General features: G+C 39.5%; 1 protein-coding gene across 12 annotated transcripts in view; it reads left to right on the plus strand.

Annotated features, from left to right (window-relative positions):
* Positions 1 to 12,285, plus strand: part of LOC112650929 (aldo-keto reductase family 1 member D1) — a 128,042-nt gene that overhangs the window by 83,295 nt on the left and 32,462 nt on the right. For all 12 annotated transcript variants that reach the window (XM_049094989.1, XM_049094990.1, XM_035699703.2 and 9 more), the window contains one exon: positions 9,972 to 10,088. In XM_049094989.1, coding sequence (XP_048950946.1) covers positions 9,972 to 10,088 — 117 coding nt within the window. The remainder of the gene's footprint in view (positions 1 to 9,971; positions 10,089 to 12,285) is intronic.

Raw genomic sequence — 12,285 nt, forward strand, 5'->3', positions numbered from 1 at the left:
CTTCTTTCTCTTTTTCTCCTTTTCCCAATACAACTTGTTTTTGGCCACTCTGCACTGAGCAAAATGACTAGAGGGAAAACCTCACCTCAAAAGAAAGAACCAGAAACAGTCCTCTCTCCCACAGAGTTACAAAATCTGGATTACAATTCAATGTCAGAAAGCCAATTCAGAAGCACTATTATACAGCTACTAGTGGCTCTAGAAAAAAGCATAAAGGACTCAAGAGACTTCATGACTGCAGAATTTAGATCCAATCAGGCAGAAATTAAAAATCAATTGAATGAGATGCAATCCAAACTAGAAGTCCTAACGACGAGGGTTAACGAGGTGGAAGAACGAGTGAGTGACATAGAAGACAAGTTGATGGCAAAGAGGGAAACTGAGGAAAAAAGAGACACAATTAAAAGACCATGAGGTTAGATTAAGGGAAATAAACGACAGCCTGAGGAAGAAAAACCTACATTTAATTGGGGTTCCCGAGGGCGCCGAAAGGGCCAGAGGGCCAGAATATGTATTTGAACAAATCATAGCTGAAAACTTTCCTAATCTGGGAAGGGAAACAGGCATTCAGATCCAGAAAATAGAGAGATCCCCCCCTAAAATCAGTAAAAACCGTTCAACACCTCGACATCTAATAGTGAAGCTTGTGAATTCCAAAGATAAAGAGAAGATCCTTAAAGCAGCAAGAGACAAGAAATCCCGGACTTTTATGGGGAGGAGTATTAGGGTAACAGCAGACCTCTCCACAGAGACCTGGCAGGCCAGAAAGGGCTGGCAGGATATATTCAGGGTCCTAAATGAGAAGAACATGAAACCAAGAATACTTTATCCAGCAAGGCTCTCATTCAAAATGGAAGGAGAGATAAAGAGCTTCCAAGACAGGCAGGAACTGAAAGAATATGTGACATCCAAACCAGCTCTGCAAGAAATTTTAAGGGGGACTCTTAAAATTCCCCTTTAAGAAGAAATTCAGTGGAACAATCCACAAAAACAGGGACTGAATAGATATCATGATGACACTAAACTCATATCTCTCAATAGTAACTCTGAACGTGAATGGGCTTAATGACCCCATCCAAAGGCGCAGGGGTTCAGACTGGATAAAAAAGCAGGACCCAAGAGACTCATTTTAGACAGAAGGACACCTACAGCCTGAAAATAAAAGGTTGGAGAACCATTTACCATTCAAATGGTCCTCAAAAGAATGCAGGGGTAGCCATCCTTATATCAGATAAACTAAAATTTACCCCGAAGACTGTAGTGAGAGATGAAGAGGGACACTATCTCATACTTAAAGGATCTATTCAACAAGAGGACTTAACAATCATCAATATATATGCCCTGAATGTGGGAGCTGCCAAATATTTAAACCAATTAATAACCAAAGTGAAGAAATACTTAGATAATAATACACTTATACTTGGTGACTTCAATCTAGCTCTTTCTACCCTCGATAGGTCCTCTAAGCACAACATCTCCAAAGAAACGAGAGCTTTAAATGATACACTGGACCAGATGGATTTCACAGATATCTACGGAACTTTACATCCAAACTCAACTGAATACACATTCTTCTCAAGCGCGCATGGAACTTTCTCCAAAATAGACCACATACTGGGTCACAAATCAGGTCTGAACCGATACCAAAAGATTGGGATCGTCCCCTGCATATTCTCAGACCATAATGCCTTGAAATTAGAACTAAATCACAACAAGAAGTATGGAAGGACCTCAAACACGTGGAGGTTAAGGACCATTCTGCTAAAAGATGAAAGGGTCAACCAGGAAATTAAGGAAGAATGAAAAAGATTCATGGAAACTAATGAGAATGAAGATACAACCGTTCAAAATCTTTGGGATGCAGCAAAAGCAGGCCTAAGGGGGAAATACATCGCAATACAAGCATCCATTCAAAAACTGGAAAGAACTCAAATACAAAAGCTAACCTTACACATAAAGGAGCTAGAGAATAAACAGCAGATTGACCCCACGCCCAGCAGAAGAAGAGAGTTAATTAAAATTCGAGCAGAACTCAACAAAATCGAGACCAGAAGAACTGTGGAACAGATCAACAGAACCAGGAGTTGGTTATTTGAAAGAATTAAGAAGATAGATAAACCATTAGCCAGCCTTATTAAAAAGAAGAGAGAGAAGACTCAAATTAATAAAATCATGAATTAGAAAGGAGAGATCACTACCAACACCAAGGAAATACAAGCGATTTTAAAAACATATTATGAACAGCTATACGCCAATAAATTAGGCAATCTAGAAAAAATGGACGCATTCCTGGAAAGCCACAAACTACCAAAAGTGGAACAGAAAGAAATAGAAAACCTGAACAGGCCAATAACCAGGGAGGAAATTGAAGCAGTCATCAAAAACCTCCCAAGACACAAGAGTCCAGGGCCAGATGGCTTCCCAGGGGAATTCTATCAAACGTTTAAAGAAGAAACCATACCTATTCTACTAAAGCTGTTTGGAAAGATAGAAAGAGATGGAGTACTTCCAAATTCGTTCAATGAGGCCAGCATCACCTTAATTCCAAAACCAGACAAAGACCCCACCAAAAAGGGGAATTACAGAGCAATATCCCTGATGAACATGGATGCAAAAATTCTCAACAAGATACTAGCCAATAGGATCCAACAGCACATTAAGAAAATTATTCACCATGACCAAGTAGGATTTATCCCCGGGACACAAGGCTGGTTCAACACTCGTAAAACAATCAATGTGATTCATCACATCAGCAAGAGAAAAACCAAGAACCATATGATCCTCTCATTAGATGCAGAGAAAGCATTTGACAAAATACAGCATCCATTCCTGATCAAAACTCTTCAGAGTGTAGGGATAGAGGTTACTTTCCTTGACATCTTAAAAGCCATCTACGAAAAGCCCACAGCAAATATCATTCTCAATGGGGAAGCAGTGGGAGCCTTTCCCCTAAGATCAGGAACAAGACAGGGATGTCCACTCTCACCACTGCTATTCAACATAGTACTGGAAGTCCTAGCCTCAGCAATCAGACAACAAAAAGACATTAAAGGCATTCAAATTGGCAAAGAAGAAGTCAAACTCTCCCTCTTCGCTGATGACATGATACTCTACATAGAAAACCCAAAAGCCTCCACCCCAATATTGCTAGAACTCATACAGCAATTCGGTAGTGTGGCAGGATACAAAATCAATGCCCAGAAATCAGTGGCATTTCTATACACTAACAATGAGGCTGAAGAAAGAGAAATTAAGGAGTCAATCCCATTTACAATTGCACCCAAAAGCATAAGATACCTAGGAATAAACCTCACCAAAGAGGTAAAAGATCTATACCCTAAAAACTATAGAACACTTCTGAAAGAAATTGAGGAAGACACAAAGAGATGGAAAAATATTCCATGCTCATGGATTGGCAGAATTAATATTGTGAAAATGTCAATGTTACCCAGGGCAATGTATACGTTTAATGCAATCCCTATCAAAATACCATGGACTTTCTTCAGAGAGTTAGAACAAATTATTTTAAGATTTGTGTGGAAGCAGAAAAGACCCCGAATAGCCAGGAGAATTTTAAAAAAGAAAACCATAGCTGGGGGCATCACAATGCCAGATTTCAGGTTGTACTACAAAGCTGTGGTCATCAAGACAGTGTGGTACTGGCACAAAAACAGACACATAGATCAGTGGAACAGAATAGAGAATCCAGAAGTGGACCCTGAACTTTATGGGCAACTAATATTCGATAAAGGAGGAAAGACTATCCATTGGAAGAAAGACAGTCTCTTCAATAAATGGTGCTGGGAAAATTGGACATCCACATGCAGAAGAATGAAACTAGACCACTCTCTTTCACCATACACAAAGCTAAACTCAAAATGGATGAAAGATCTAAATGTGAGACAAGATTCCATCAAAATCCTAGAGAAGAACACAGGCAACACCCTTTTTGAACTCGGCCATAGTAACTTCTTGCAAGATACATCCACAAAGGCAAAAGAAACAAAAGCAAAAATGAACTATTGGGACTTCATCAAGATAAGAAGCTTTTGCACAGCAAAGGATACAGTCAACAAAACTCAAAGACAACCTACAGAATGGGAGAAGATATTTGCAAATGACATATCAGATAAAGGGCTAGTTTCCAAGATCTATAAAGAACTTATTAAACTCAACACCAAAGAAACAAACAATCCAATCATGAAATGGGCAAAAGACATGAACAGAAATCTCACAGAGGAAGACATAGACATGGCCAACATGCATATGAGAAAATGCTCTGCATCACTTGCCATCAGGGAAATACAAATCAAAACTACAATGAGATACCACCTCACACCAGTGAGAATGGGGAAAATTAACAAGGCAGGAAACAACAAATGTTGGAGAGGATGCGGAGAAAAGGGAACCCTCTTACACTGTTGGTGGGAATGTGAAATGGTGCAGCCACTCTGGAAAACTGTGTGGAGGTTCCTCAAACAGTTAAAAATATACCTGCCCTACGACCCAGCAATTGCACTGTTGGGGATTTACCCCAAAGATACAAATGCAATGAAACGCCGGGACACCTGCACCCCGATGTTTCTAGCAGCAATGGCCACTATAGCCAAACTGTGGAAGGAGCCTCGGTGTCCAACGAAAGATGAATGGATAAAGAAGATGTGGTTTATGTATACAATGGAATATTACTCAGCTATTAGAAATGACAAATACCCACCATTTGCTTCAACGTGGATGGAACTGGAGGGTATTATGCTGAGTGAAGTAAGTCAGTCGGAGAAGGACAAACATTATATGTTCTCATTCATTTGGGGAATATAAATAATAGTGAAAGGGAAAATAAGGGAAGGGAGAAGAAATGTGTGGGAAATATCAGAAAGGGAGACAGAACGTAAAGACTGCTAACTCTGGGAAACGAACTAGGGGTGGTAGAAGGGGAGGAGGGCGGGGGGTGGGAGTGAATGGGTGACGGGCACTGGGTGTTATTCTGTATGTTAGTAAATTGAACACCAATAAAAAAAAAAAAAAAAAAAAAAAAAGAAAACCATAGCTGGGGGCATCACAATGCCAGATTTCAGGTTGTACTACAAAGCTGTGGTCATCAAGACAGTGTGGTACTGGCACAAAAACAGACACATAGATCAGTGGAACAGAATAGAGAACCCAGAAGTGGACCCTGAACTTCATGGTCAACTAATACTCGATAAAGGAGGAAAGACTATCCACTGGAAGAAAGACAGTCTCTTCAATAAATGGTGCTGGGAAAATTGGACATCCACATGCAGAAGAATGAAACTAGACCACTCTCTCACACCATACACAAAGATAAACTCAAAATGGATGAAAGATCTAAATGTGAGACAAGATTCCATCAAAATCCTAGAGAAGAACACAGGCAACAGTAACTTCTTGCAAGATACATCCACGAAGGCAAAAAAAGCAAAAGCAAAAATGAACTATTGGGACTTCATCAAGATAAGAAGCTTTTGCACAGCAAAGGATACAGTCCACAAAACTAAAAGACAACCTACAGAATGGGAGAAGATATTTGCAAATGACGTATCAGATAAAGGGCTAGTTTCCAAGATCTATAAAGAACTTCTTAAACTCAACACCAAAGAAACAAACAATCCAATCATGAAATGGGCAAAAGACATGAAGAGAAATCTCACAGAGGAAGACATAGACAAGGCCAACATGCACATGAGAAAATGCTCCGCATCACTTGCCATCAGGGAAATACAAATCAAAACCACAATGAGATACCACCTCACACCAGTGAGAATGGGGCAAATTAACAAGACAGGAAACCACAAATGTTGGAGGGGATGCGGAGAAAAGGGAAGACTCTTACACTGTTGGTGGGAATGTGAACTGGTGCAGCCACTCTGGAAAACTGTGTGGAGCTTCCTCAAAGAGTTAAAAATAGACCTGCCCTACGACCCAGCAATTGCACTGTTGGGGATTTACCCCAATGATTCGGATGCAATGAAACGCCGGGACACCTGCACCCCAATGTTTCTAGCAGCAATGTCCACAATAGCCAAACTGTGGAAGGAGCCTCGGTGTCCATCGAAAGATGATGGATAAAGAAGATGTGGTTTATGTATACAATGGAATATTCCTCAGCCATTAGAAACGACAAATACCCACCATTTGCTTCAACGTGGATGGAACTGGAGGGTATGATGCTGAGTGAAATGCGTCAATCGGAGAAGGACAAACAGTGTATGTTCTCATTCATGTGGGGAATATAAATAATAGTGAAAGGGAATATAAGGGAAGGGAGAAGAAATGTGTGGGAAATATCAGAAAAGGAGACAGAACATGAGAGACTCCTAACTCTGGGAAACGAACTAGGGGTGGTGGAAGGGGAGGAGGGCGGGGGGTGGGGGTGAATGGGTGACGGGCACTGAGGGGGGCACTTGACGGGATGAGCACTGGGTGTTATTCTGTATGTTGGTAAATTGAGCACGAATAAAAATTATTTTATTAAAAATAAATAAATAAATAAATAAATAAATAAATAAAACAATATGGGGGGCAGCCCGGGTGGCTCAGCGGTTTAGCTCCACCTTCAGCCCAGGGCGTGATCCTGGAGACCCAGGATCAAGTCCCATGTTGGGCTCCCTACATGGAGCCTGCTTCTCCCTCTGCCTGTGTCTCTGCCTCTCTGTGTGTGTGTGTCTCTCATGAATAAATAAAATAAGTAAAATCTTAAAAAAAAAATGTTAAGACAATATGGGAAGAACAAATCTACAGAGCAGAAAAATTGAGGAGCAGAGGCAAGACAGAAGTTGGTTCATATTACATAAGCATTTGCCAAAGCTTTCTTTAAGAGGGCAGATTTCTGGGATCCCGGTTTGGTGCCTGCCTTTGGCCCAGGGCGGGATCCTGGAGATCCGGGATCGATTCCCACGTCAGGCTCCCGGTACATGGAGCCTGTTTCTCCCTCTGCCTGTGTCTCTGCCTCTCTCTCTCTCTCTCTCTCTCTCTGTGTGTGACTATCATAAATAAATAAAAATGTAAAAAAATTTAAAAAAAATAAAAGGGCAGACTTCTTTTTCTTTTCTCTATGCCTATTTGTCCATAGATTGCTATTTTTTTAAATTGAGCTCCAATTCACGTGCCATAAAGTTCACCAACTTAAACCAGTGGCTTTTTTGTGTATTCACAAGGTTATGTAACCATCTCAACTCCTTTATTCCAGAATGTTTTCATCACTCCAAAAGGAGCCCCATACCCACCAGTAGTCACTCCCCATTTTTCCTTCTCCCCCCAGTCACTGACAACCACTGATCTACTTTCTGTTTTATAGTTTTCCTATTTTGGACATTTCATATGAATTGAATCATACAATATGTGGCCTTTTGTGTCTAGCTTCTTTTACTTAGTATAACATTTTTTTAGGTTTATTCATGTTATAGCATGTATGAGAATTTCATTTTCTTTCTATGGCCAAATAATGCTCTATTGCATGGATATACGATGTTTATATCACTACATTTTGAGCATTTGAGATTTCCAATATTAGAAATCACTATCCACTGAAGTGCAATGAGAAGGATAAAGCATCATGATTAAAATGCAAGCCAGTGGGAATATAGGATGTATATTTACAGGCAGCTTTGCAGAAATAAAGCTGTACAACTTTGGAGAACATGTAATACAATTCTCCTGAGTGTTCTAAAAGAAAACAAGATACTGCTTCTAACTTCATCCATTTCCCATACACCGCCCCCTTCCTCCCAGCTCCCCATCCAGGCTCCTTGCCAAGCTCCCTAGGTGTTTGTAGTTCCCCAACTCCCCAGCCACTTATGGATTATGATTCCAAGGGGCCACATATCACCACTATCCCAAAATATCAGCCTGAAGCTTTTTCCTTTATTATAGCTTTATAATTCTGATTCCTTAAGATTTTATTATTACACAGTCTCTCCTTAGAGCAAACACCAAATCTTAACCTGCTGCTCCCAAAATATTTCTGGGGAAGAAAAATATTGAACTCAGATCCTGAGAACTTAGGCCAAAGCAGCCTGCCCAAAGTTAGAAGTATTTTTGAAGACTTATGTCTTGTCCTAAAATTTTTTTTAGACTTTTATATTTTTCCCCATAATATAAACTCATTTGTTTCATTTTGTTTCAGTGTAAAAATTAGATTCTAAGTTACCACCAAGGAAACTAAACCGAAAACCTTTTCTTCTCATCTACTCTGGTAAACAGTTGAAGCTATTGCGATATCTATCATGTTGGAAAATTTGAACCAAATTAAGTCATCTAGGGATCCCTGGGTGGCACAGCGGTTTGGCGCCTGCCTTTGGTCCAGGGCTTGATCCTGGAGATCCGGGATCGAATCCCATGTCGGGCTCCCGGTGCATGGAGCCTGCTTATCCCTCTGCCTGTGTCTCTGCCTCTCTCTCTCTCTCTCTCTGTGTGTGTGACTATCATAAATAAATAAATAAATTTTTTTAAAACAAATTAAGTCATCTAGTTCATAAAGTTGCTATGAGTTAACATTTACAAAGCACTTAAACATAGTACCTGGCACAGAGCTAGGACGATATGTGTTTGTTGAATAAAAATAAATTAAAATGTGTAAAACAATTTTCAGCTAGATGGGATGGCAGCAATAACTCACCAAGAGGGCCTACAGTAATGATAAAAACATATTTTTCCACTACTCTTTTCACTGTGTTTTCTCTTCTTTATGCATTGAAGGCAAGAAAAAATTATTGTCCAATGTACAGAAAAATCTAATTTTATCAATTTTACTTTCCCTAACTTGTGACAAAAAGGGTACAGAAATTCAAGATTTTTTCCCAAAAACACTTTGAACAAATTTGATGCTCCAAGGAGTTGTATTACTTTATCCCAAGGCTCTGAGGATCCCTCAGTACCCTGTGCTTAAAAGACTTTAAGGGTACACTTGCTTCAGTTTGACAATGTAAACCTTAATCTTTCATTACCTAACACTTTAGAGATTGTCTAATTTCATTTTTTTCATTAAGCTAAATTTCTTATTTTTTCCAGCTTTATTGAGATATCATCAACATATGACATTTTGCAAGCTTAAGGTGTACACCATGTTGACTTGATACACTAATGTATTACAAAATGATTACAACACCATAGTATTAGCTAACATCTCTATCATATCAAAAAATTGCCATTTCCTTTTGGTGGTGAGGACATTTAAGATCTATTCCCTCAGCAACTTTTAATTATAATCACTATGCTTCATATTAGATCCCCATAATTTATTCATCTTATAACTGGAATTTGGTACTGTTTGACGAATATCTCCCCATTTTCATCTGTGGATAGCTAATTATTGGAAGATGAAGCTGGGGTCTCCCACACCACCATTTTGGTGACATTATCAGTTTAGCCAGAGAGCCAGTAATTTCTTGGTAGGAATTGGCAGAGTTTCCCTGGGGTCTCAGTAGGACCAAATGAGAACAAAGCAGCAAAAAAAGGAAATCTAAACATTTGCAATAATTAAAGTTTTCCCAGCTCTGCACCACCTGTCACAAGGTGAAGGATCCAGTGAAGTCACTCACCTAACCATATTTCTTGTCCCGCTAAAGCACACCTTTTATCAGACTGTCATGAAAATGCAATGCTGAAGCCAGCTAGTCAGATAATGTTCCCACCTACACAATAAGGAAAAGTGAAAGTGCTGAGGGTCAATTCAGAAATTAGCAGGGAGCAGGGCAAGACTTTGTCACCAAACTAGGTACTCTATACTTCAGATGGATCTTCCAGTCTCTGGTACTGTATTTGGATAAAGTATACTCTGGGTGTCAGGAGTTGTTTGAGCTCATCCTATACTCAGATGATACTGCAGCGTAAGCATATTTTTGTAAAATGAAATGAATGAATAATGTATATGAGTGCTTTGTTAAGGGTTGTATTATTGTAAAAAAAAAAAAGTGCAGATGTTAGTTAACTATCACCTTTTATTCTTTCAGCTGTGGGCTACAAAGCATGACCCAGAGATGGTCCGCCCAACCCTGGAGAAGACACTTAGCGTCCTCCAGCTAGATTATGTGGATCTTTACATCATTGAAATACCCATGGCTTTCAAGGTGAGCTCAGATGCCTAAAGTTAGGTCTCTGCTCTTAGGCAACCATGAGCCAGCAGCTGTGTGTGAAGCTATGAAGCTAGTTCATTATTTATCACCGTAGAGTGGTAAGGTGTTCTGTTATTATAAATCAGATAGTACTGACCAATTCCAATGCCTATAGAGATTATATATAACAGACTCAGACCTGGAACCCTAGTTTTTGATTCATAATCCAATGTACTTGCTATTATATCTTGTCTTTAACTATAGTTTAAACTCTCCCCACCAAACCAACGTGTAGTCCCCCAACTATACTCTACATTTTAGTTACCTGGCATTCAGACACATCCTTCTTCCTGTTTACAAAGTCATGAAAATGTCACTGCAGAACATAATGCAACATAATATATGCAACTGAAAACTTACTCATCCTCCATCCCCTCCAAAAAAGAAATAACCCAAAGAATAGTCAGGTTCTTGGAGCTAGATCAAGGGCAGGGGATCTATGTAATATCTATTCCTCTAGTTCAAATTCACTACCTTTTTGAACTTTCTCAATCTATGGACTTGTTTATTTAACCAGCAACAAACAACACACCTATATGTATATATACACTGCTAAAGAGCAGTCACTGCTTTAAAATTTCATTGAGGGAAGGAGAAATTGAACAATGAAATTGGCTACTTGTTCACAAGGTAAATCAGATTCTGCTGCTAGTCATAAAGAACAAAGACTCTACCATTACAGTGGCCAGAATTCCTTTATGTGACCAACCTGGCTGCCCCTATTCTTTTCTCTGGAAATACTTTCCTTGTTGGCTTTCCTCTGTAGTTACATCCAAGATGGGCTTTGGGAAAGATTTCCCTTTTGCATCCTACTTCATGAAGATAGAAGTTTGGAGACTTCACAATGGCCTTGGTAATCATAGGCTTTTACTGGTCAGGTTGAGATTTAATGGACAAGGCAATATCCCTTAAAATGTAATAAGCTTTCAGTAAATTTACATTCAGTCAGGTCCATGAATGAGTAATTAAAACTAAAAATCTAATAGGGTCACATTTCTTATATCTAATCCGTGGCCTATGGTTTCTGTCTCTTAGTAAAGAAGCTTCTTGTTTCATTCATCTGCCTCACGTTTAGCTTACTGACCTCCATCTGATTGGAAATACTATAAAACGGGGGCACCTGGTAGCTCAGTCCGTTAAGCATCTGCCTTTGGCTCAGGTCATGATCCCAGTGTCCTGGTATCAAGCCCCACATTAGGCTCTCTGCTCAGCAAGGAGTCTGCTCCTTCCTCTCCCTCTGCCTACAGCACCCCCTGCTTGTTCTCTTTCTCTCTTTGTCAAATACATAAATAAAATCTTAAGAAAGAAAGAAAGAAAGAAAGAAAGAAAGAAAGAAAGAAAGAAAGAAAGAAAGAAAGAAAGAAAGAAAAAGGAAGGAAGGAAGGAAAGAAAGAAAAGAAAAGAAAAGAAAAGAAAAGAAAAGAAAAGAAAAGAAAAGAAAAGAAAAGAAAAAAATACTATAAAACAGGCAGGCACAGTTAATGTGTTCCTTATACCCAGTCTGCAATTCATTGGATGCCCCTTTGTCTAGTAGGGCATCTGTGGCCTGAGATCTTATCTTTAAAGACAACCAGCATTCTCATAAAGTCCAATACTACTTCCCTCTAGGATTCTTACCTTCCTTTCTTGGCTGTCACTAATTTATCTATCTCCAGAAGGCTCAGATATGAACTTCTGTCATTTTGGATGACATCCAGAAGTACGAAGTACCCATTTTAATAAAATGTCATGGGCAGCCCTGGTGGTGCAGTGGTTAAGCACCACCTGCAGCCCAGGGTGTGATCCTGGAGACCCGGGATCGAGTCCCACGTTGGTCTCCTGCATGGAGCCTGCTTCTCCTTCTGCCTGTGTCTCTGCCTCTCTCTCTCTCTGTCTCTTGTGAATAAATAAATCAAATCTTTTAAAAAATAAATAAAATAAAATAAAATAAAATAAAATGTCATCTTACCTCTTGTTTTACAAGCCCAGTAGCAACAAACCTCTTTCAACACATGCCTGAAGACTACAAAATGGCCAGAAAATTCTAATACCTAGTGGTTTTCTACTATGTTCCCTAAAGCTCCACCATTAGTAGGCCTATTTGTCTGACACTCAAGACAACAATTTAACAGATCCTATGCTCTTGCAGAGCAAGGATTGCCAATTCTCAGCT

Source organism: Canis lupus, chromosome 16 (assembly GCF_003254725.2).
Source record: "Canis lupus dingo isolate Sandy chromosome 16, ASM325472v2, whole genome shotgun sequence".
NCBI classification, from domain to species: domain Eukaryota; kingdom Metazoa; phylum Chordata; class Mammalia; order Carnivora; family Canidae; genus Canis; species Canis lupus.